Source organism: Xyrauchen texanus, chromosome 1 (assembly GCF_025860055.1).
Source record: "Xyrauchen texanus isolate HMW12.3.18 chromosome 1, RBS_HiC_50CHRs, whole genome shotgun sequence".
Classification (NCBI taxonomy): Eukaryota; Metazoa; Chordata; class Actinopteri; order Cypriniformes; family Catostomidae; genus Xyrauchen; species Xyrauchen texanus.
The window spans coordinates 47,115,585-47,139,385 of NC_068276.1; the positions used below are offsets into that span (position 1 = coordinate 47,115,585).

General features: G+C 36.1%; 1 protein-coding gene and 1 pseudogene across 2 annotated transcripts; both read left to right on the forward strand.

Moving 5' to 3' along the window:
- Positions 1-551: 551 nt before the first annotated feature.
- On the forward strand, positions 552-15,436 carry myzap (myocardial zonula adherens protein). 2 transcript variants are annotated; one of them, XM_052135571.1, is made up of 14 exons: positions 552-928; positions 2,678-2,752; positions 8,481-8,576; positions 9,284-9,442; positions 10,211-10,303; positions 10,489-10,602; positions 10,851-11,003; positions 11,311-11,436; positions 12,028-12,156; positions 12,250-12,344; positions 12,630-12,735; positions 13,580-13,663; positions 13,996-14,057; positions 14,148-15,436. In XM_052135571.1, exons 1-14 carry the CDS (start codon positions 860-862, stop codon positions 14,503-14,505), a joined length of 1,719 nt encoding a protein of 572 aa, XP_051991531.1. In that variant the 5' UTR covers positions 552-859; the 3' UTR covers positions 14,506-15,436. The 2 variants fall into 2 exon arrangements, with proteins under 2 accessions (XP_051991531.1, XP_051991523.1); XM_052135563.1 differs by having other exon boundaries at positions 554-928; positions 13,951-14,057.
- A 2,166-nt stretch (positions 15,437-17,602) lies between these two features.
- Positions 17,603-22,436, forward strand: LOC127645493 (WD repeat-containing protein 93-like; annotated as a pseudogene).
- The last annotated feature ends 1,365 nt before the right edge of the window (positions 22,437-23,801 follow it).

A 23,801-nucleotide genomic window follows, 5' to 3' on the forward strand; every position in this document is an offset into this window, starting at 1 on the left:
AACAAAGTGTGACTAAAGATGACATTGGGACATCAACAGATGTCTACACAACATGAGGATATTTATAGCTATATTGAACAAATTATGATTGTAACAATCACTCCATGAATCAATAATACTAGTATAAATTAAACAATAATAAAATTACACATTATTACAATTATTTAATGCTTTTTTGTCTTCTCTTTATAAGACAGTGTTATGTTAACATTGCCTCTTAAATTACTAAATTACATTTTAAATTAGATAAATATTTAAAGAGATCCACCACAGTGAAATTCTAAGCAAGGCAATAACACCAAGCCACACTACAAGAACAAGTGGTGTAACTCTCCTAAGGTGTGACGCCTTCTGAGCTCCACCCAAATGGCATCAACCCCACCCTATGAAATCAGCTGGAGGAAGGTAGGTTGGTGCTTGAAAGCATAGACAGGTGAAATGTTGCTCGACGAGTCTGATGGGAAACAAGGCTGCATAGCCAGCACAGATACTGAATGAACAACTGGTCTCTCTCTCTCTCTCTCTCTCTCTCTCTCTCTCTCTCTCTCTCAGTCAGGAGGAGTCTATATGGGACGCTGTCACTCTGGAGTTGCCTGGACAGTGAAGAGCTGTTTTTCTACTGACCTATGCACATTGGAATACTGAGTCTCTTTTTACCCTGATACTCTCTCTCTCTCTCTCTCTCTCTCCCTTCTCATCCGGGGGAAGGAATTCTGGCAGAGCTGTTGAGAGGAACTTTTTACATTCTTCCTCTTCCTTTCACATACCAAGTCTCTCCCCCTTTGGAGTGGTGGGGCAGACATTGATATTGTTTGTGTGGATGCTGGGTGTGGACGGAAAGGGGCATTGAAAAAGAAACATGCTCCAAAATGGCATGGCTGGTGCCATCAGCACCACAATCACAACACAGATACCGGACCTCAATGAGGTAAGAAGAAACACTGTGGAGGACGCGACACATCCTTCCTCAGCTCCTCTATCCTCTTTCACATTTTCCAGCTCTTTGGCGAACTTTGTTTCTTTGTGTCTTTTCAGCAGTAACTCTTCCCAGGCTTCTTGTTGAAGTGTTCATGTTTTTCCATTTGCCTTTTTGCCTGTTTTATTCACTCTCTGTCCTCTGTGTTTCTCTCCCCCACACTCTGCTTCTCTTGACTGTCACTTTTGCTCTGGACAGTTGCCTAATGGCTCGTCCATATCCTGGCTAATCAATTCCACTGAGCTGTGCTGTTGACATGCACAGGGCAGAGTTTCAACATTGGCTCAGGGTTATGTTTTTCAGAGAGGGCCTGTAATAAGAGCAGCCATCTGGGGAGGCAGGGCCCTGTCATATTTATTTTATCAGGGCTTGGCGCTCAGCCACTGTTGCTGTGGTCAGCTGCCATTCAGTGACATTCTTACAGCTAATCAACTGACACCCACTCAGACAGAGCTAAACAATTTAAAGGGCATCAAACACCAGTGAACCAAATTTTTTGACCATAGTATAATTGATTTTTATTCTTAGAGGTTATATATTTTCTAAATAGAAGGCAACGTATGAAATGGTTAATCATTGAAGCATTTATAAAATCCTTTTTTATGCTTTGAGTCATAAGGTATTTATAATGCATATTCAGAATGGCCAGACATAATTTGCATTTCCATTATGATTGTTTGTTGTGTTGTTTGATATGTAGCCAGCTATCTAATCTTTCCCACAACCGTATGCTTTTTTTTTGCATGCATGCATGACATTTCTAAAGGCATATAAACTTCTGTGCGTGTGTGTGAATAATTTATGTTTTCTTCAATAGGATCTGTTATGGAAAAGGCACCTTAATGTTACACCTCATCTGATACACATCTTGTTCTATGGATACTGCAGAAATTATCTTTTCATTGAAATTAGATTCTAAAATATAATAGTTTAATTTTTCTAAGAATTCATGGTGTGTTTAGCCAACTAGATCACTGTGTTTTAAGACAAATAATTCCTACAGCTGTGTGATACTTCTTGACTTTGTTTTGGTTTCATTGAAACAGTTTATCACCAATATCTTGAGATAATAGTATCAGTACAAGTATGATCTTCCTTAGTTAAAGAGACACACACACACATACACACACACACACACACACACACACACACATATATATATATATATATATATATATATAGTAAGTATGTATATATAAAGGCAGCAGCTATTAGCCACACTAAGTGGCAGGTGCTAATTACACCTAGTGCAAATTGTCACTCCAATATATTATTATTTTAGTTTTCTTTACAGGATCAGTTATGGAAAAGGCACTTTTATGTTACAGATTATCTGATACACTGTGGATACATTTGTTCTGTGGATACTGTAGAAATCCTCTTTTTATATAAATTAGATGGTAAACTATAACTGTTTATGTTTCTTCTTCTTCTAAGAATTCATGGAATGTTTCTCCAACTAGATCACTGTGTTTTAAGACAAATAATTCCTGTAGCTTTGTGATAATTCTTGACTTTACTTTTGTTTTCACCGAAACAGCTTATCACCAATATCTTGAGATAACAGTATCAGTACAAGTATGATCTTCATTAGTTACATTGTGACTAATAATTATTATGTTTGTTTGTGTTGTCTGTTTATTTTTGGGGTTTGCATCATTCCTCGGTTTGCATGTTTACATCTGTGACTGTGCCCACCAGAGGAGACTAAGGCCCCTCAGACTAACCCTGCGACCCGAGGACATTCCTAAAACTCAGAATGAGAAAGTAAACTCTGTAAGTATCATTTTAGCATTTTACAATTCTTGCTCTCAGACAGATCAGATCTGACCATCTCTTCACGTCAACAAGCTTCCTCTTTCCACTTTGGTATCTTCATGTTTGAGGAGCTCCACAAATGGTGTAACAGCCTGATAACAGGAGAAGTTCAGCAGGATAGCATGAATGACTGTTAAAATGTCTCTAAACTTACCTAAAACTTCAGTTCAGTCCGCTTTTAACGCCTCTTACACACAATGCTCTTTACTTAGAGTATTCCAAAGGGGCAAAAACTATACTGAAAATAATTATAGTTTAAGGGATTTACTCTTCTTATCTAGGCTTACCTTTTAAGGGTGTGACACTTAGGATTTCAAAAAGAGGAACTTGCTTCTAAATTGTTCTGTCTGTATGTGATGTGTCAATGTTCCTGATAGCTTAAGGAGAGACAATGTCTTCTCTTCAGACCTGTTACTTGCTTTGTGCTTCATTGGTCCATATTGCAAGTTCCAGTCACCAACACATGATCGTTTAAAACTTTCTAGAGATAATTTTCCAGAAAGTAAGGGTGCAATTGCAAAGCTTGAAGTCAGTGACACTGTTATGATTTCCTTTCTTCTGAATTTGTTGCACAGCCTACTCCTGGTGAACAAGGTTTGAAATGAACACCCGCCAAAAGCAGATTTTTCATGTGGAGTATTTTGCTGATGTACCAGCCACTGTGGAAGGCAATCTGTAAGACTTATCAGAGTGATATGTTACAAGAAATTAGACACAAAGGTGCGTGTTTGACGAAACATGTTTATGCCAAATGTATTTCATGTGCAAGGTGGTTGACTTGTAAGATGTCTCGAGTGAAATTCAAAAAGACACGCTTGAAGAAACACACTTTATTATATTTTTAAGAACAGTCAAAAGAAAAGCCGTCAAGAAAGAAAAGGGTACAATGGGACCCTGCCTCGTGGAGCAAGCGCATGTAAAGAGTTAGCACTCCTTTTTCTCTGTTATTTGGAAGAATAATGAAATCTATGAGAATGCTGTAAATTATCTCCGATCAACTCGTGGGGTGCTGTGAATTTCGTTTTATTTTCATGGAGCAATTTGCTTACATGTGTACTCAACTCCATATTGCAACATGCTACCTATTAATTTTTGCATATTTGTTTGTTTTTGAGTAGTCTATGGGCAATATAAATTTTTTAAAAATAGTAAATTATTACTTTGTGGTATGGCTCTTTCAAAAAAATGCATCACTGTGAAGTACCTTTTTGGAACCTCTATTTTTAAGTTTAAGCACTTTCTAATTAGGCTTTATGCTGATTTTTTTAAATATCATTGAGATGTCCTTCTATTCAGAGTCACATGAAATAAAGCTCACAAAAGTGATTCACATATTTACCAAGGGAGGCCAAGTTAATTGTGAGCTTGTTTACAGATAACGTGTTTAGTATGTGTGACAAATGAATGTGTAAATTTGACAATAGTTTCCATAAGCCTTCTGACAGTGCTGTACTGGAATAGAAGTCAAGAGAGGTGTATCAATATAGACATGAGAATTTGTATCTGTAACTTGGCCTGGACTCTTACACACTGCAGTTTTCAGTCCTTGAAGTTAAACTGATACCTTCCCTATTTACACTCTGATAGTTGCTGCTTTGGGAACATCAGGCACTTTGGTAAGCCAGACATCAATGATAAATAGAAATCTTGGAGCTCAGCCAACAGAGAAGTGTTGACGGCCTTATCAGTTTCTCTCTCATGGGAAGGGTCAGCTGTGGCCATGTCTTCTTAATGGTCTACCAATGGCGATGTAGACCCGTTTTTCACTATATATAGCATGTGCTATAGTTGTCATTGAGAATTTCAACCCAAGATCCACATAAGTTTGCATAAAAAAGGATACATTTTAAAGGATGTCATGACTGATAGTGATTCACTTTAAACCTTAAAAAAGCACACAAAAGTGTCATTAAAGTGGTCCTTGTGACACATATGTAATTTTTAAATTCTTCTTAAGGCAGACACTTACTGTTGTTTGATGGCCAGACCAAAATTTTAATCTCAGTTTAAGAAATCAATGATCGTGACATTCTATTGAATATATCCTTTGTTGTTGTTGTTGTTGTTAGAAATAAAGTAAGTCATATGGGTATAATGACATAATATTCATATTTGGGTGCTCTGTGCCTCACTGAATGAGGAAATATAGAACTCTCGTGACATGACATGTAAAACGAGTGGAGAATATAAAAATATTATCTACCTGTTTTTGTGAAAGTAGCATTTTATTGGGAGGTTGTATGAAATAGTTGGTTATGCATACAGTAGCCTATTTTATAAAGGGTAAGGCCAAGCTCAAGTTTCACATTGCACTGGCACTGACTTTCATTGGCTTTGAAAATGTAGGTTCTTTTAATTTAATCCTTTGCAACATAATTAGTAGTGACATACAAATGCTTAACAAGGTCAAAGGAAGATATTAAAGAGGAGAGGGAAGAAGTCAGGCTGAATAGATGAGTGTCAAGCAGAGAATTATTATATTACTAAACAGAGATATTCTATTACTTCCATAACAATGTCAATGTATATACTGCAAAATTAAGAAGGGTGTGTTTGGTAATCCTATCCAATTTGCGATACGGGCCTACATTACCTGTGGCCTGGATTACCCAAGTTACCCCTGTTTGATTACAGATGGGCCAGAAAGTTACGCTGATCCAGGACCAGCCTTGCTTATAAAAACATTGGGCTAAACCACAAAGAATAACCACATAACAGGTCTAAGCAAAGTGGGTAGTTTTTACAACCCATAGCATGCAAAGAGTGAACACCCTGCATCAGCATTGCTATGTACAACAACAACAGACCTTAGTGAAGGAACAGCGAGAAGATAGAGTGTATAATTCAATCAGTAATATTACATGAGCAAAGTAGAATATGTAGCAAGGACAATAGACAAAGCTTTTATTTCATGGGGTTAAAGGAATATTATGGGTTCAATACAAGTTAAGCTCAATCGACAGCTTTTGCAGCATACCGTTGAATACCACAAAATTAAAAAATAATATATTTTCTTTAAAAATAAGCAGAAATGTGAAGCTTATAATTTTACAAGAGCACTAACATTGATTCTTCTTTTACAACTTATAGATGTATTATTTGAGCTGTAAAGTTGTTTAAATGATCGTTTACTGGATTTACAGGGTTTGTTACAATGATAATGATAAATATTGTCTGGAGGTTTTTAAATAGGCATTGTAAAACAGATAGTTCCAGTCCTAGATGATGATTTGACAATACTGGGTACCCAGCTGTGCTAGAATTCATGATAAAATGATAAAGCTTTGACATGAAACATTTCTTCTTCTAGTTATTATGTATACCTTTGTGCTGTACCAATAGAATAACATTCTGATAAATGCTGCATAATTAATTTGCTTAAAAAAATTGTTCACCCAATAATTACAATTCTGACATAATATACATGCCTTCAAATCCAAACCATATAAATTTCTTTCTTGTGCACAAAATAATTCTTTTTAATGAATATTCTGGTCCCAATTTTCAATACAATGGCAGTTAATAGGAGTTATAATATAGTTAAAAGGCTATTTTTTTGTGGCAGCTCTAGGCACTACGTCTTATCCAGTGAATGTGAGAGTGCTAATTTTAAGTGGAATTTTCATGGCAGCACAAAGCGCAAGTGGCCGTGGGTGGGAGTGTTTGCGCTATTTGTGGGTATATGCATTCAAACTATGAGTGCATTGTATGTTAATGAAGTGATGCAAAGCAAAATTAGCTATTGTCTTGAGAAATAGGTAATAGCACTCAGACAACTGAGAACTGCATCTAATCTTGGTGCAGTCTAAAATCAGTTCCTGAATTTGTAATTTGGGGATTACACCATCAGTTGATATTAAAGAGCAATCGATCAGTTTTAATACTAGCCAAGATTTGTGTGTCAGTAGATCAATATGATTAATAATAAGTTTATTTAGTATAATGCCTTTCCAGAGCTCAAGAGCCCTTTACAGAAATTAAACGTAACACATTAAACAGAGAAACTTATCACAAATATTCATAGCAAAACAATGAACAATGGGAGAGTAACATAGCATGTTTTAAGTGTCCTGTTACACCGTCAAGATCGCACCCTCCATTGCTATGCTGATGGAGGGTGTTCACTTAGACAGGCCGATAGAGAACACATATATCGTAGTCCAGAGGCAGGAGGAAACATAAACATTCCCTGTAGTATTAACACCACTAACACCATATCACTGGAGCGATGGGAAACTAAATGGGAGAGAGTTCACAGCAAGGACATGGTTATTGCTCAAAAGAACGTAAGACACAAATGCTCCATATTTTTATTGTTATAATGCATCGCATACAACCCATTTTACACCTCCAAATTCTTATGAATATGCTGTCTTCATTTACATTGATGTTATTTGACAGGGAATGGAATATATAGTATAATAGGATACAGACGATGCAATACCCGGAGTAGAACCGAAGAAGAATTAAATTGCACTTGACTGAGCCCATTAGAGCTTTGCACGCAAGATTTCGCCAAGTAGTGAAAATCTTAATGTCCATCGCGCATTCATGAGTGCTATGAGAGAAGATTATTCACAGTGTTTGTGAGTTCATGCTAGAACTTGTATTGTTTTTAGTGCAAGCCACTTCAAAACGTTCAAAGTGGCTTGCCCCCGCAACAGACGGGACGTCCTCTTTTAACCGTTGAAATGATTCCATAAGCTGCCATTGTTTTGAAAAGACAGACCAAAAAGCAACACAATTATTTAGTAAATACCCTGATATTTTGCAAGCCCAGAAGAAGCATTTCTCTGAATTTGATTTATTAGTCTTCCTGAAATTCCAAAGCTATATGTTCGAAAACATAGCTACATACCACTCATATCACTATGCTTAATGACAGAAACTGGAGGTTATTTTTAGAGAAATATGTCCCTCCCGGGTGCAATCCTTTCTTTAGCATGTACAATTTCTATCCCTCTTTTGAGTCCCTCACAATGGCATGCATTTTTGTGGACTGTATTTTTATGAAGTCCATTGCAGAAAGCCATGAAAAACACTGGCATCATTGTTCTACTCTTAGTGTGTTCTACCCACTCTCACACTATCTCTCCCTATAAGTCAGAGTCAGATGTAAAGCGTAACGCTTTCTACTTCAAAATATCAGATTCTTTACTTTAATGAAGAATGAATTATTTATGACAGTCTACAGGGGTGTTATAGAGAATTCAACCTCTCTTTCAGTGAGAATGATCTATGCTTTTGGGAAAGATCTGTAATGGGGTGTGGTTACTCACTATGTACAGGATTACAGATTTGAGAAACTATGTTGTGAGAAGTGACAGGGGAATACTACATCCTGAGTGTGTGATCACAGCTGGAATTGATCAGTGTTGTTCCACCTCAGAAAATGTGAAAGTAGCACTCATATAAGAGACAGAATGTAGAGATATGGTTTATTATAAACAAGATAAACTAGATCAACAAGATGGGTATTGTATTTAAAAAGTAGCATACTAAACATTTGGCAAGGGCAAAACTGTGATCTGTGATATGACTTTTCCTCAACTAAAGAGTTAAAATCTTTATTTTCCAAAGATGAAAAACACACACATGAACATGCGTAGAAACTGTTAGATTATAGCAGTACTTCGATAAGACCTGTTATGATAAATAAACTGACAGCCACTATGTTACATCACAGGAAGACAAAAATGTTAACGGTTCCTGGAAAAGGAAAAATGCACTCATGCAGAGAGAGAGACCACCTGGAAGAGAATCAACTGAACAAGAAGACAAGGTATGATCACTTCATGAGAGCACAAACAGATCTTATGTCTTTTTACTCCTTGACCTTCATATACTGTGGAGAAAGCCTTTTCTTAAAATAATAATAATAAAAAAAACATAAAAATATGCATTGTGTTTGGGATACACAAATAGTACAGTATTATTCCATTCAGTTCATTACTTAATTATGTGCTTTTGGGTTTAGACACTTGTTACATTATGACACTTTTGTCAGTTCACTTTGCTTTCCCCTCGACATTCTCATGAAAGAAATATTTTCTCTATGTACTTTCACCGGAAAATGTCAAAACGTTTTTCAACATTCCAAGTTTCAAGTTCCTTTGCACATATGACTTTGTTGTGGCTATAATCCTGGTGAATCTGCAAATCAACAAAGAAACAAAGAACTGAGTTCTCTGTTCTTTTGGACCTGACTGCAGAAATATGATACCCTCACTGAGGACTATTCTGATCATTTGCATCCCAACCTAAGCAATGCTTAAAATTACCTTTTTCTCACTCTCGCAATCTTAAATGTAAATACCAAAAACAGCCGAGTAATCAACCGAGTCTTACTCTTTTTCTATCAACCAGAATGCACTAATAGACATACTGTACACATTCAGCTACTCACACCCGTAAACACTACAGTGTCAGTGTCTCCTTTTAAACCCATCCACAAGCTGAAATCTGACCCCTGTACTCCTATTCCCTCAGCACCCTGTAACCAATGGCATAGGTAAGAAACAGCCTATTCAGCATGGGTCCAGAGTTTATGGTGTGGTGCAGAGCTCAGGCGCCAACCACCAACAGGAAGTGATGGCACGCGAGTTCTCTGTCAATCACCTGAGAGATGAGATGAGGTACATCAAAGAGGTAAGCAAAGAGAGAGACACTTCCCTGAACGAATGGCATACCATGCCATTAAAAACATGTTGATCAAGATTTATGTACAACTTGGTCAAAACAGGCCTACCTTCCTGGAGTGTTTAGCCTTGCGTTAACATACCTTTACATTTATGCATTAAAAAAACAACAAAAAAAACATATTGATTGACCTCTAATCTGAATATTGAGTTGGGGGTGGGGGGACTGTCCCCCTCAATGTCTGTTGGTGTTGCTAGCATCATGGTCTACCAGAGCTACAGGACCATACTTGCATGCAGTTCAAGTCAACAAATGAATGCTTCAGATGTTTAAAAGTTTGGAGGTTATACAGACATTACAGTAACATAGCTAGCTAGTTAGCAAGCTTGATAGATGATGGTGAGCAACTACAAGCAGATTAAAGTCCTTTTGTGGGTTTGTTTACATTTGAATATTTTTAGGTGCAATTTGAATTAACGAGCATTCTGTTGGCCCATATGAACATTCTATCAATGTACAGTAAGTCGATGCGATATTCAGATTTGTGATCATCTGCTGTGTGAAAACTTAATCAGTTACAAAAGACAAAACACACTATTTCAGAACAGTTTGAAGGTCTGTGCCAAGGTTGATGGATGTAGCTTGAACACACATGTTAGAAATTTTGGTCATGGTCTAGTGATTTTGAAAAAACCCTAAACAAGGTTTGAAGAAAAATGGGGGCAGGATTTAAATATTTTCTCATATTCAGCAACATACCTCCTTATTTCCCCACAGGTACGTGACTCTTTGGAAAAAGTCAGGGAGCGGATGTATGGCCAGTTTGGAGGGATGCAACAATCAGTCCAAAAATTATCTCTGGAATTAAAGGTGAGCAAAAGGCAGCATGACAAGTGACTAATAACTAAGAACATTTCTTGTTTTGTTTTTTTAATACAGATTTTCAAATAAATAAACATAAAAGCTTAGCTTTAACCCCTCACATACATGGTTATGTAAGATAAGTTTTAAAGTGGTGTGGCAGGTTCTTAATGTGCTGACTGTGTTTGCCCCAGACGGCCAACTCTCATAAGCGTTATCTGGAGTCGGAGGTGAGGACAAGTAGGGCAGCAATGGACAGCTTTGACCAGATGAACAGCACCCTTATATCTGCAAACATTGATCTGCAGGTACAATACACAATCAAAATGATCATTGCCACCTGACAAAGACTAGTTCTGTCAGGAGGAATCTTTTGACATTGTGTTTGTTACTGTTTGTTCATCTTGAACTAGACTGATCAACTTTTAACACAAGTATCACAAAAAAGAAAGTTTATTGATTTGATTGACACATTCTTTGAGAATCTACCCTAGTGTTTGTCCATGTAATTACTGGAAAGTTACATGTGTGTTTTTGTTGATGGTGGCTACTTTAGAAGTCACTGCTGGAAAGCTGTCATAACCGTTTGGGGAACAGGGATGAGATGAAATCTCTGCGCAGCTCTTTGGAGAAGACGGAGGCGAAACTAAAAGAGACAGAGAGACAACTAGCATCAGCATATGCTGAAAACCGCTCGCTGAAACATCAGGTGCGTCATCATCCAAGCACATACAACACTAAAGTTATCAGGCAAACCATTGCAAAAAGTACTTTGGATGTACAATGTTATATCAGATGTAATATAAACCCTACCCTGGTACTAAATTATTATTATATTCATGCACCATGACATTTACATTATAATCCAATGTATTGCAAATAATCTCTCCTTTTTATATATACTTTATATATAATTTCAACCTCAAATCTCGACATTAGAAAAAGTTAACGGCCATGTCATTTTACAACTAAATGTGTGTTTACATTTTTTTGTCACACATTGTTTTTGTGCGTAGGTGGAAACTTCTCAGGAGGCCAAAACTCAAGCGTTGAAAGAGATGAGTGCTAAGCTACAGAGGGAATATGAGGAACAGCTGCAGGAACAGCAGAGGAAGTACACAGAGGAGATAGAAGCTCTACAGGTACAGATGTAACCAACAAACATAGTCACAACTACAACTACACAGACTTCCACAATTCCTTACTGACTAACTGGTTTAGTCTTAACTGTAATGCATAATAATGTAAAAATGCATTACTGCTGAGTTTGTTTTTTTAGTATATATTATAGACTTTAAAAAAAGAAAAAAAATAGACTGTGATTTTGTATTTTCACTTAACCTACAGGGCATGAGGATTTCAATCTCATAACAGGAAACATCTGTAGTTATTCACCAGGGAATTTTTTGTATTAATTTTTTTTAAATAAGGGTTGATAGGTGGTGAAAGTGAAGACCTACAGAATATACAGAGGATGGGGTTAACTGATGGTCAGGCTGGTTGCGATGCTCAAAAAAAACAGCATTGTTTTTGATAGAACCACAGAGCCACAGTTTTTACACTTTACACATGGAGGAATCAACCGAAAAATATCTCTCTAACATTTGTCTCTGTACATTAAACTGGGATAGGACAAAGCATATTAACACAAAAATTGCACGCTTCAGCTTTAATATAACAATATAATTCTGAGAGAAAAAGGTTTGTATGACTTCTATGCCCTTTTGATACAGGCACAGCTTGACAGCTACATGAGGAGGCTTGAGGAGGCAGAGAAGAATGCTAAGATAGCTGAGGCAAAGATTACTGAAAGAGACCAAAGAATAGCAGAGGTGGAGCGACTACTAAACTGTATGGCTCTGGTAAATAGTGTCATTTAGCTCTGTCTTTGCTCTTTACCTCCAATGGGAGAAGGTTAGAGCTGGGTAAAACCTTTATTTCTTCCTTTATAACAGGAGAAGGGTGACCTGATCAAAAAGCTTTATGACTGTGAACAACGCTTGCATGTTTTGGACCAAACTGACCATGCAGACAATGCTGAAGCCAAACAGTAAGACATCATTTTCAGCTGAAACCAGTAATGTTGTGGTGTTTTCAGGATTCAATAAATTCTTTGGTTCCAGTAGACAGCCCAAGGGCACTAATAACATGCAACATCACTATAACAATTATATTTCAAGACATTGTGATGCTCAGCGGTAACATATTAAATGTAACATTCTGTCCCCAACGAGAAAATATTTCACAATTATCCTTAGTATATATTTCTATTTCACAAGGCTAATGGTTTTATTGTTTATATTATATCAAACTTTAACAACATCTTCCCTCTCAGGTCTGAGCAGCTGAAAGGAGAAGCAGCTGAATTGAGAGAGAGAATTAAGCACCTCAATGACATGGTGTTCTCTCAACAGAGGAAAGTCAAGAATATGATAGAGGAGGTAAGCATTCAGACTGCCTGTTTGTTCTGTTAAAAAAGAGCATATATATTTACATTATACTCTTACATTTATTTTGTTGACATGTGGGGAAAAATAAATAAAAAAACAGAAAAGACTCATTTGACCCTCATAACTGTGTATGAAGTTTTTTTTTTATCTTTATCAATTATTTAGTTTGTGGAGTAACCCTATGAAAATGTCATGATATTTGTGACAAAAAAATCCATGATTTTGTTAAAAAATAACAAATAATAACGTACCTTGAAAAATATGTTGAAATTAATCACTAAGTTGTGTACACTTACATGAGTAAGGAAAGTATTTTAATACCTTTAACTTGATTCTTACACCAATTCAAATTTTTAAATCTTAATCATTCATTTCAACATATTTTTCAAGATACATTTTTTTATTTATTTTTTAAACCAACATGGACACAAATATTACATTTAAATGAACTTGATACAAGCTTGATTTTATTCATCTCGGACAGCCTCATTTGTCATTGACCTTTATACAATTTTTAACAACAACAAAAAATTTAATGATTTTAAAAATGTCAAGTGGTGTAACCATAATGTAGGTTTAAAGTACTACTAAATACTTTCCTTACACCTTGAAAAAACCTGAGTGTACACAACTTAATCATATAGTTTTTTATTAATTAATTGTATTCCAGTCATTTTTCATTCAAGTCACAGCACTGACCCGCACACAAAATAAGCCAGACAACAGCTGATTAACTGCTCTTTCAAGAAGTCATGTCACCATTATTGTGATTGAATTGTTTCAATGCTTTTAATGAAATCATATTTAAAACAAACACACAAAAACCATTCCATAGGTTGAAACATTGCGAGCAAAGGTTGCACAGAAGGATATGTACATCTCTGAGCTTCTGGACAGGATTGCCATTGTGGAGTGTGAGGTACGACCAAAGTTTTCCATGCCCAACAAAAAATTTGATTTTTGCTCGCTTCCTGCCTTCACCAATCTAAGGCCACTGAATCGTTGGAAAAAGCATGCAAAGTGTGAATATTCTAAATATAACTGCTATTCTGTCAGCTGGTTGGTTTGAGTTGGAGTTCTTTTGATTGTCATTTCGAATCTCTGACCATGTGGGATGTTCTGTCCATATATCTGTTAAATTAATTCTCATCTCAGTTTCCCATGTCTCTGTTCTGACTCTGTCCTTTGCCTGGCTTCTTTTCCTAGAATAATGAGTTAGAAGACAAGCTGAAGTTTTTTATGTCTGTACAGAAAGCATCTGAGACTAAAGCACCCACTAGGGACATTGGAGTTGGTTGTGACCTGCCCATTAGGTAATGAGTGTAAGATCACCTTGCCATAAGAAATTAAAAGACCGCTTTCGAGGCAAAATCTACACACACATTCTCTCCCTGTTTTCTTAGATCTGAAGAGCCGCCATATGTAGCTCCTGTCCAACAGAGACTGGTCCAGTCAGCCCCAAGATCCACTAGCAGACTGACCAATAGTCTTCTTAGGTACACTCCTGGTCAGTACAGCACAATGCTGCAGTCCAGTCTAGTACACACACAGGATGTTGTTACAAGGCCCACACAAACTACACTGCCATCTTCAAGTTATGTTCAACCCAGACATAAAGACGAGGAGTCTGAATCCACGCAATCCCCACCAACGACCCCAAATTCAGAACTGTCATCTCCAAGAGTGCGAACCAGCCCATCAAAGATCAACACTCCTTTTATGAAGCTGATGGAAATGACCCCTAAGATTAACATCGATTAAATAATTACTACTGAAGTTGCTGTAGCAGAAGTTGATGCCATTCAACATGAAGTATTCTTGTTTTGTTACTGCTCGTAACATTACGGCATATGTAAATGATCTACTGATCTGTGAATAACTTATTTTACTAGTGTACATATTGATGCACTCTATTTTGCTTTGTTTACCAAAAATCTTTTGACCATTTTATGTGATGCATAGCCCTCATTTTACATTTGTCTATTTATATTTCCTTGTTTTCTGAGCTAATTTTTCTTTTGACCATTTTTATAACTGGTTTACCCAAAAATTATTTTGTTATTTAACTCAAGAGGCTTCATGTATAGGAGTTTTTTTTTTTTTTCCAGCAAATACATCACAGTGTTTTATCAAATGTGATCAAACCTCCATATACTCACTGAGCTCTAATACTTAAATACTTTCACTTCCATGTGTATTCAAATGTATAAATGGTTGTTTATTTGTACAAGTAGAGTGGTCTCTTTTGCACTTTACTTCCTGGAATTGCTTGTGCGCAGACTCCAGCTTATTCATTATTGATGATTTTTTTTTTTTTACAGCTGTAAAAAGCCTATTATGGAAGCCAGTTTAAAGAAAATGTATTCCCCTTCCCATACTGTTCTAGACCTGAGTAATTTCAAAAGTAAAATATATATTACACGGATACATTGTGGAGATTGTGAGAGTGAACGGAGCACCATCGATTGTTAACACAATTCATCTATAAATGCACTTTTCTGAAGACTCACTTCAGTTGCCAAAATCACATGAACTATGATGACTGCAAATTAAGGTTTAAAAAAGACATTTGAGTCAACAAAGCGGAAAAATATATTTGATATTTTCTTAAACATTTTTCAACACTGAGCACTATATTTACGTATCAATGGGTACAGTATATTGTTCAATAAATGAAATATAACTTACCTACAACTGGGTTTTATTGAATTATGGATATCATCCATTATATCTAACACTCTGCTAAGCAAATGCTGCAAAATGTTGTTGTGTTTATATGTCTCAGATTTTACTAAAGCACAGTCTATAGATTGTCTTAAAAATATTTTTTACACAGCACAAACAGTCTATAGATTGAAAACACCAAACCACCACCATGCAAAGCCTTACTGAACTGCACAAAAGTATTGAATACCTAATGAAGCATGGCATAAAGCTGGCTCAGATCACATTGCTGTCAACATTATTTTATTGGGGTAGATTTCATGATGTTGGCAGTGATGTGTCTGTCCACTGTTTGGATGGTGCTCTCCAGGGAATACCATGCTCCATTCCATCAGCAGCAGGTGGGAAGCCGTATGGAATAGGGTGTGCTGATGAATATGCATGAATCCTTCATTGTAATAAGAAAGACCCATCACTAGTGAGAATTTAATTTTCATGTGTTAATTTATTGATCGAAATGGAAAAACTTGAGTTTCCTTAATTTAAACTTAAAATTTTCATGTAAAAATGCTGAATTAAACTTATTTTTTTTTTTTTAAATGTAGATATAAACAATCAATCCCTTTTAAAATAAAACAAAAATAAAAAAATCAGTTGTATTGCACTGGAAGAGTTTGCACACGCTAGCCCACTGCTTGCATAAAGGGATAGTTCACCCAAAAATGAACATTCTTTCATCATTTCGCTATCCTCATGTCATCCCAGATGTTTTTTTTTTTTACTTTTTTCTTCTGCAGAACACAAACAAAGATTTTTAGAAGAATATTTTAGCTCTGTTGGTCCCTATCATGCAAGTAAATGGTGATCAGAATTTAAAGCTCTAAAAATAAAATAAAGACAGCTTAAAAGTAATTCATAAGACTCCAGTGGATATATACATGTCTTCAGAAGTGATATGATAGGTGTGGGTGAAAAACAGATGTATTTAAGTCCTTTTTCTTTACAATAAATTTCCACTTTTACTTTCACATCTACGTACTTTCGTCATCTTTTGTTTGGTGGCAAATCACATTCTTTGTGCATATCGTCACCTACTGGTCGGGGCCAAAGGTGGAGAGTTATAGTAAAAAAGGACTTAAATATGTATCTGTTTCTCTCCCCACACCGATCATTTCGCTTCTGAAGACATGGATTTAACTACTGGAGTCTTTTGGATTACTTTTAAGATGCCTTTATGTGATTCTTGGAGCTTCAAATTTCTGATCACCATTTACTTGCATAGTTGAAGAGCTGAGAGTTTCTTCTAAAAGTATTTGTGTTCTGCTGAAGAAAGAAAGTCATTATGCATACGGGATGGTATAAGCCTGAGAAAATGATGAGTTTTCATTTTGGGGTGAAGTATTCCTTTAAAGCGTTGTCATGACAACATAACAAACTGGAAGAACTCGGGCTACGTTCACACAGTTATTGTTTAGGATTGACAACCGGATTTACTTACTGTTGTGAGACTTGAATTGTCCTGCTCTATGGCATGGTGTTGCCTTCAGGCAACAAATTAGCTTTTTGGACCTCACACCACTCATTTCATTTTTCTTTATAAAAAGAAAATATATAATATAACCTGACATGTCTGTGTTCAATGAAATGAGAGTCTGAAGTGGGTGTGGCCTTTTGTCTGGGGGTGGAGCAGTCCTGTCAGGAAGAAAAGCGCATGGGAAACAGTGCCACCAATTGGTAAGATAAATATCACTTTTTAACATGTTTAAATTTAAATTTAAACTTTATATAAAAAAAGATATATGCATGAGTATGTAAAGAAGTATGTTTGATTAATATTTTTAGGTTTTTATTTATATACTAAACTGTGATTTTTGCCTCAGGGCAACATTGTGCAGTTCGATCACTTTTGTTCGTGTAATAATATCATGCTAAAGTGTGGAGATGTGCTCAGATGCATAATTAGGCTCATATCACTTATCACTGCTCTAACGAAGAGATTGTGAAGACACTGACATGAGAAGAAGGAACATATGAAACTGTATACCATCAAGCAGGAACAGATTACCGACCGGGCCAATAGGGCCAGTGCCCAGGGACCCTTGAATACCAGGGGGCCATTGAATGCCCTGGGGTGCCCTGGGCTTTAAGGCTGCGCAATCTAGTTTTGTGACCCGACTTGAAAACCCTTTTGGGCATGAACAACGAACCCTCCCCTATCCCTGTAGAGTCAGTGATGTCAGATGATGATACTTTCATAGATATCATGGCAATGTTTGGTAACCATATGTACAGTATATATAATTTACCTGGTATTTGGTATTTACCTGGCATTCCAATGTGCTTCAAAGAATACCATGGTAAAATAAATTACTAATAACATGATATTGCCATAGTGCACCTATGGCCATATCATGCACCATGGTAATAGCCATTTTTGTTTTTGTCTTCTTTTAACAAATACAATGAATGATGCAGCCTAATAATATCCCAGTCCTACTTGGACTTTGGAGGCAATTGCCCAAAGTTGATTATTCATTTGAAATTTCAATTATTGAAAGTTCTGTGTTTTGGTTGCTAGTTTTCATGCAGAACAAACTTGCACGTTCTGATGATGGAGTTTACCTGTTTCTGGGTCACACTCATGGTCTGTCAGTCATCAGTACATCCACTCTCACTTGTGTAAGTATCTGGCAGGATGAAAGAGTGGAGCTTACCGGCATCTCTTGTGCCTCATTGGGAAACTGCACACTCCTCTATGCACAGTGGATGAAATGGGTAAATTCATGAGTGTTTTTGTGTTTTATGTGTTTTCTCTTAATTTATGTTCTCTATTTTATATTGTAAGGGATTGCATGGCTTTTTGTTCATCATGTGGAGAATATGTCCATCCATCCATCGTCAACCGTTTATCCTGTGTACAGGGTTGCGGGGGGCTGGAGCCTATCCCAGCTAACATTGGGCGAAAGGCGGGGGACACCCTGGACAGGTCGCCAGTCCATCGCAGGGAGAATATGTATTTAACAATATGTTAAATAAAATAAGCTTTTAAAAAGTAATATATACTCTGTGTCATTGAAGACTAAGTCTTTGTTTGGATGATGTCTATTGCTTACCACAAGATGTGTGGCTGAAAGAGCTTGAAACCAAACAGGTAATTATAGTTCCATTGACAGAACAATTTTGTAATTCTATCCACTAGAAAATAATATATTCTTGTTTACTGTGTGTATGTTTAAAAACATATTATGCACATTATTTCTTTAAGGCCAATGCCAAGATGTCTGATAGCCCAATTCACATCAATTCATGGAATGACAAAGAACTTTAGACTTCAGGCAACATCTGAACTCTCTCACAAAAGCTGAAATCTTCACCTAAATATCACCACATTGTGATAAATTCATTTGGTACACAATGTTTTCTGTCTGGATATTTAAGGAAGGTTGACAAGGAACTTAGTCTGTAGTCATATATCCCACGCTTATCGCTGCGTGCCATTTTCTATTGCCAGGTATGATTCGTTGACTTGTCTTTTATTTTTAGGAATGTTTGTTTATTCTGATCATGTGTGAAATTGGCTTTGATTGATTTTATAACTTATGTTTTAAATCCTACGTGGGAAATAAATTGTTACTTTTTTATTTATTCTGTACTATTCATCCAAAATCATTTATTACCAGTAGATTTTAGGGATGCATTTTGTTACCGGAAAATTATGTCCAGGATAATGATCATTACTGGAGCTAATGAATAGGAGAAAACCACGTAAGACTACTAGTCACTGCTTATCTTACCGTCTTAGCAAGTTATATGAAACTTGACCAATAAAACTATCATCTGGTTATGAGCAAGCAGTAGGTGGTGACCAGATGATATTAGTAAACCCTGCAACCACTGACTAAACTGGCGATTTTGTGTCCTTGAGATCTATGTAATTAATTGGCTGGAATATGACAATCGGGACCCAAATGAAAGGATAATGAAAGTTAGGATGATTCAGAGTAATCAATAACTTAAAAAGATTACATTAAAAGAATGATCAGAAATCAGTTAGAGCTTAAATCTAAATTAGAGGTTCAACTTAAATTGGAGTCAGATTAAAATAAAATTAGAGTCAGATAAAATTAAGATAAAAATAATTTAAAAAAAAAGAGATAACTGATAAAGTGCAAATTAATAATAAGTGTTTTTGCTTCAGCACTCAGAAAAGACAGAACAATGCAGAAACCTTCAGCCATTTATTGGAATCCAACATCAGACTAATAGTTTGGCCCCTTTTACATTTCCTTAGAGGCACATGTTCAACTGTTATGTAATATAACCATGTAATATACTGCTTTTTTGTACTGTATGAATGTTTGACATTGTTGGCATTGTATTCAAGTTGCTATAATGAGATGGTACAATTCTGCCCTAATATAATCTTCTTTAGGCCACACATACCCAAGGGCAACAGATGCCAAACTGTCTCCAGTAGTTTTACTTATGAAGATCAAACCTTTAGAAGTCCCTGCAGGTATCTAATTTAAAGTATTGCTGTGTTTTATCAACATTTGCATTGCACCAACTGTCACATATGCCACTGAAATGCTCTGTTTTGTTCATTTGTGTGTTATGCAAAACATTTAAACAATTTTGACATACTGTAAATAGGTTATTCCACTTCTTAATTTTTAAATTCACTGTTCATGTCTTTAAGGAACCTCTCTGAAAAGTCAATTTGAAGTCCTGCAAAAGACAGAGGAAGGCATCTTAATAGGCTAAGGCCAAAATCATCTCAATTAGCAGTCATCAGGATGTGGCATTTAGAAAAATGTTTGTAAAGTATCTCACCTCCAGCCCAAAGAGACCACCAAAACTGATAGTAGAAGGTCCCTGGTATTAATAAACTTGGAATAAACAAAATAATGAGGATTTCAAAAATAATTTTATTACAACCACTACAGAGCCAGTATAATAAAAAAAATGTCAGAAACTAAGAAGGCTCTGTGGGATGTTTGAAATACACATATACATAAATTGCAAAATTATGCTGAGTTCCAGCAATTCTTTATTTCTTCACCCTTAATTTGGTCTTGTGTTCACTCGGATAGTTCACCCAAAAAGGAAGATTCCATGGTTTATGCACCCTCGTGTTGTTCCAAACCTGTATAACTTTCATTCGTCTGTGGAACTGTTATGTATTCCCTGTTTTTGTGCTTATACTTTTATTTTGAAATTCTTGTTTTGTTCTCTGTTCCTGTTTCCTGTTAGTTTTGTAGTCCATTGTAGTTTCCTTTCATGATTGGTTTTCCCCTGATTGTTTTCCCCAGGTGTTCCACATTCCCTTGTTTGCCCTTGTGTATTCATGCCCTTGTTTCCCCAGGTTTCTTTGTCAGTCTTTGCATGTATTGTTTGATGCTTGGTTCCCTGTGTTTTTGTTTCCGTATAGTCTGAGTTACTTTGTTGAGCTTTGTTTTATTAAAGCTGCTTTTAGATCCTTGCCTGCCTTTTCACAGGAACACAAAATGACAACGTTAAACCGAAAACTAGCCACAGTCACCATTCACTTTCACTGAATCTTTTTTCCATACATTGAAAATGAATGGTGACTAAGACTGGCATTCCAACTCCTTTAGTGTTCCACAAACGAAAGTTATCAAATCAAAATCAAATCACTTTGTCACTCAACCATATACACAAGTGCAACAGTGGGTGAAAGTCTTGGGTGCAGCTCCGAGCAACATAGCAGTCAAATACATTATACAGTATATATCATATATTATCAGTTATACTGGTTTTTTAATTAATAATTTTTTTTAACTCTGTAATATTGTTAAGTCAAACATTCATAATTTGTACAAAAATGTGTAACTAACTAAAACATTTTAATGGACTCTTAAAAACAAGGGTTACGATAAATTCCTATTTGTTGTTCTCGTATGTAAACAACAAATCAGCAAGATTAAATCCCAAATTGTCTGAGACGGTAGGAAGTGTTTTGGGAAACTGCATGCTTTGCTGAGTCATTAGAACAGGTACTAAAGGTGCCAGGAGCATAGTTGGTTAATTTTAGTAGCAGAGGTTATTTACTACAAGATGTTACAATTTGTCAATCTTTTTTCATCAAAGCAACTGCACATTTCACTTCTTACTGTGTGAAGGATTTCGCCCTCTGCCTGGGGGAACAACAGCAAATAGAGTTGAGTCATGTACTCTGTAAACTATTTCTTACATGGTGTTCTCCAGTGACACATACAGTACATTGTAACAGTGCTGAAGCAGGGCATCAGTGTTTATTACTGAATGTAAAAGATAATGAAAATGTTCTCTTACACAAGTTTATAATTGTGTGTTCATGCCATATGATGTTTATAAATACAATTTAGCTAATTGAATGTCTTTAGTTAGCTTTCCTCTCATTTGTTACATGTACATTTCTAACATTTCTTCTATATCTGTAGATATTCCCATTGCCGTGTGTCTGTGGTGGAGCGGCACTCATAATCATTTACAGTATCCACTGTTAAAGACTCACAAGGAAAAAACAGGTACTGCAGCCAGTACTCCATACATTTTTACATATCGGTATTAAAAAGAAAGATTCAATATATCAACATTACATTCATACATATGTCAATAATTTGTGTTTAAATCTGCTCCTAAATCAGACAGTGAGCCCAGGCAAGATGTTTTGTGGCCAAATTCTCAGGAAATCCTCTGCTCTGCTGTCAGTGCCAGCACATGGTTCATTGTACTACGGCTTGTTGCTCAGCTGGTTACTATATGGGACAGAAAGTTTGGTAACATCAGTATATAATACACATCCAGGTCTTTTGTGATTCTCAATTTGTGTCTCTTACCACTAATTATATTATAGTGGTACAAGGTGCCCATATGCCAGTATTGTAATCCCAGGAGACAGTGCCATTTGTGGGCTGAAGATAATTTTTCCAAGTCATAAGCAGCTACCAGTCACTCCTCAGGGTCCCTTTATACTCAGACTTCAGTGAATGCTCATCTGCAGAAGCGGGTGTGCTATAGTTTGACAGCGATATGTAGGAGACACAAGCATTGTTGCACTTATTCAAAGGTGCGTATACAGCATATAAGAAATGGTAAGTCGATCCCTCAGCATATTTTCCATTCCCATTAAAAATCAAACATGGCAGTAGTGCCATGTTTGTGAATAAGTAGTGAATAAGACCTATAGACCAATCCTCTTGTTTCCAAAAATGTCAGAGAATGCGCAATAATTGGTGGCAGAAATCCCACTGATTGTTGTGTAGATTTAACCGATTAGAGGATTAAATGAAATTATGACACAAAACTATCATAAATACAAATATATTCTTAGCAATACAATTACTGTAATGATATTATAATCATGTTTGTTATAAATATATTTATGCTGCAAAGTTGTCAGTTGAAATTATCTCCTCAGTCCAGTCAGCTCTGTTGATGATATTGAAGCCACAGCAGTCAACTAGAGCCCTCGGAATAATTTTTCAACAATGCAATCCAATAAAAGTTGATTTTTTTATGCATGGTTTTTGCCACCACTTCCGTGTTCAACATAAGCAGGGACGTTGCCAAAGCATTGATCTAATGCTTCATGTCTTGCTGGAAAGCAAGTGACTAAAGAGAAGGGTCACAATATAGGCTACATTCTTTAAGCTACATTCATTCATAATTAATTAATTTAGAGTTTTAATGTTGTATTAACTTATTAACACATAAATGCACAATAAAATATATTAAAAAAAACATGCCCAGAGACATTCAAGTAGCCTCAGTGGTTTTGTATTTACCACCTAATGAATTAATGTGGGTTTTTTATTGCGAAAATGGTCTTAAATTATTCTTTTATTTGGCCTTAAAAAGTCTTATACATTTCATTCCTTCGAACCTGCAGATACGCTGGATAAACATTTAGATTCTGCAAGAGGGATACAAAGTTATAAGAGTTATATTACAATGGATTTACTATAATAAATACAAAACATGGTGTGTAAATTAACACAGTGACTGTCTCTCAGCAGACCTGTAGACCAAGGCAGTTTTGCAACTGTTGCTAACCTGTGCCCTTCCAAAAGTGTCTGGTACGGTAAAACAACTTGCTTCACAATAATTCTGCTTGACACTTTAGTTGCTTCTGTCTTAAATTATTTCAGACCAGTAGTTTTTTGTTATTTAGTGTTGTGACCAAGTTACATAGAGCTTTAGGGTCTATGCTAATTGCTACTAACACAGATAGCTACTCACTAACACAGATAGCTACTCACAGCTACTCACTTACAGAAAAATGCACTTCTTTGTCACTTTTGCAAGAAAGCATTGGCCCAAGAACATAAATGTTAATGTATAAGCATTAAGTCTTGAAGCTGGTCACAGACATTGCTGACACAGAGTAA

Coding starts and splice junctions, on each gene's coding strand:
- myzap (XM_052135563.1), top strand. CDS start 860: ATGCTCCAAAATGGCATGGCTGGTGCCATCAGCACCACAATCACAACA. Junction 9,443..10,210: donor AGATGAGGTACATCAAAGAG/GTAAGCAAAGAG, acceptor ATTTCCCCACAG/GTACGTGACTCTTTGGAAAA. Junction 10,304..10,488: donor AATTATCTCTGGAATTAAAG/GTGAGCAAAAGG, acceptor TGTTTGCCCCAG/ACGGCCAACTCTCATAAGCG.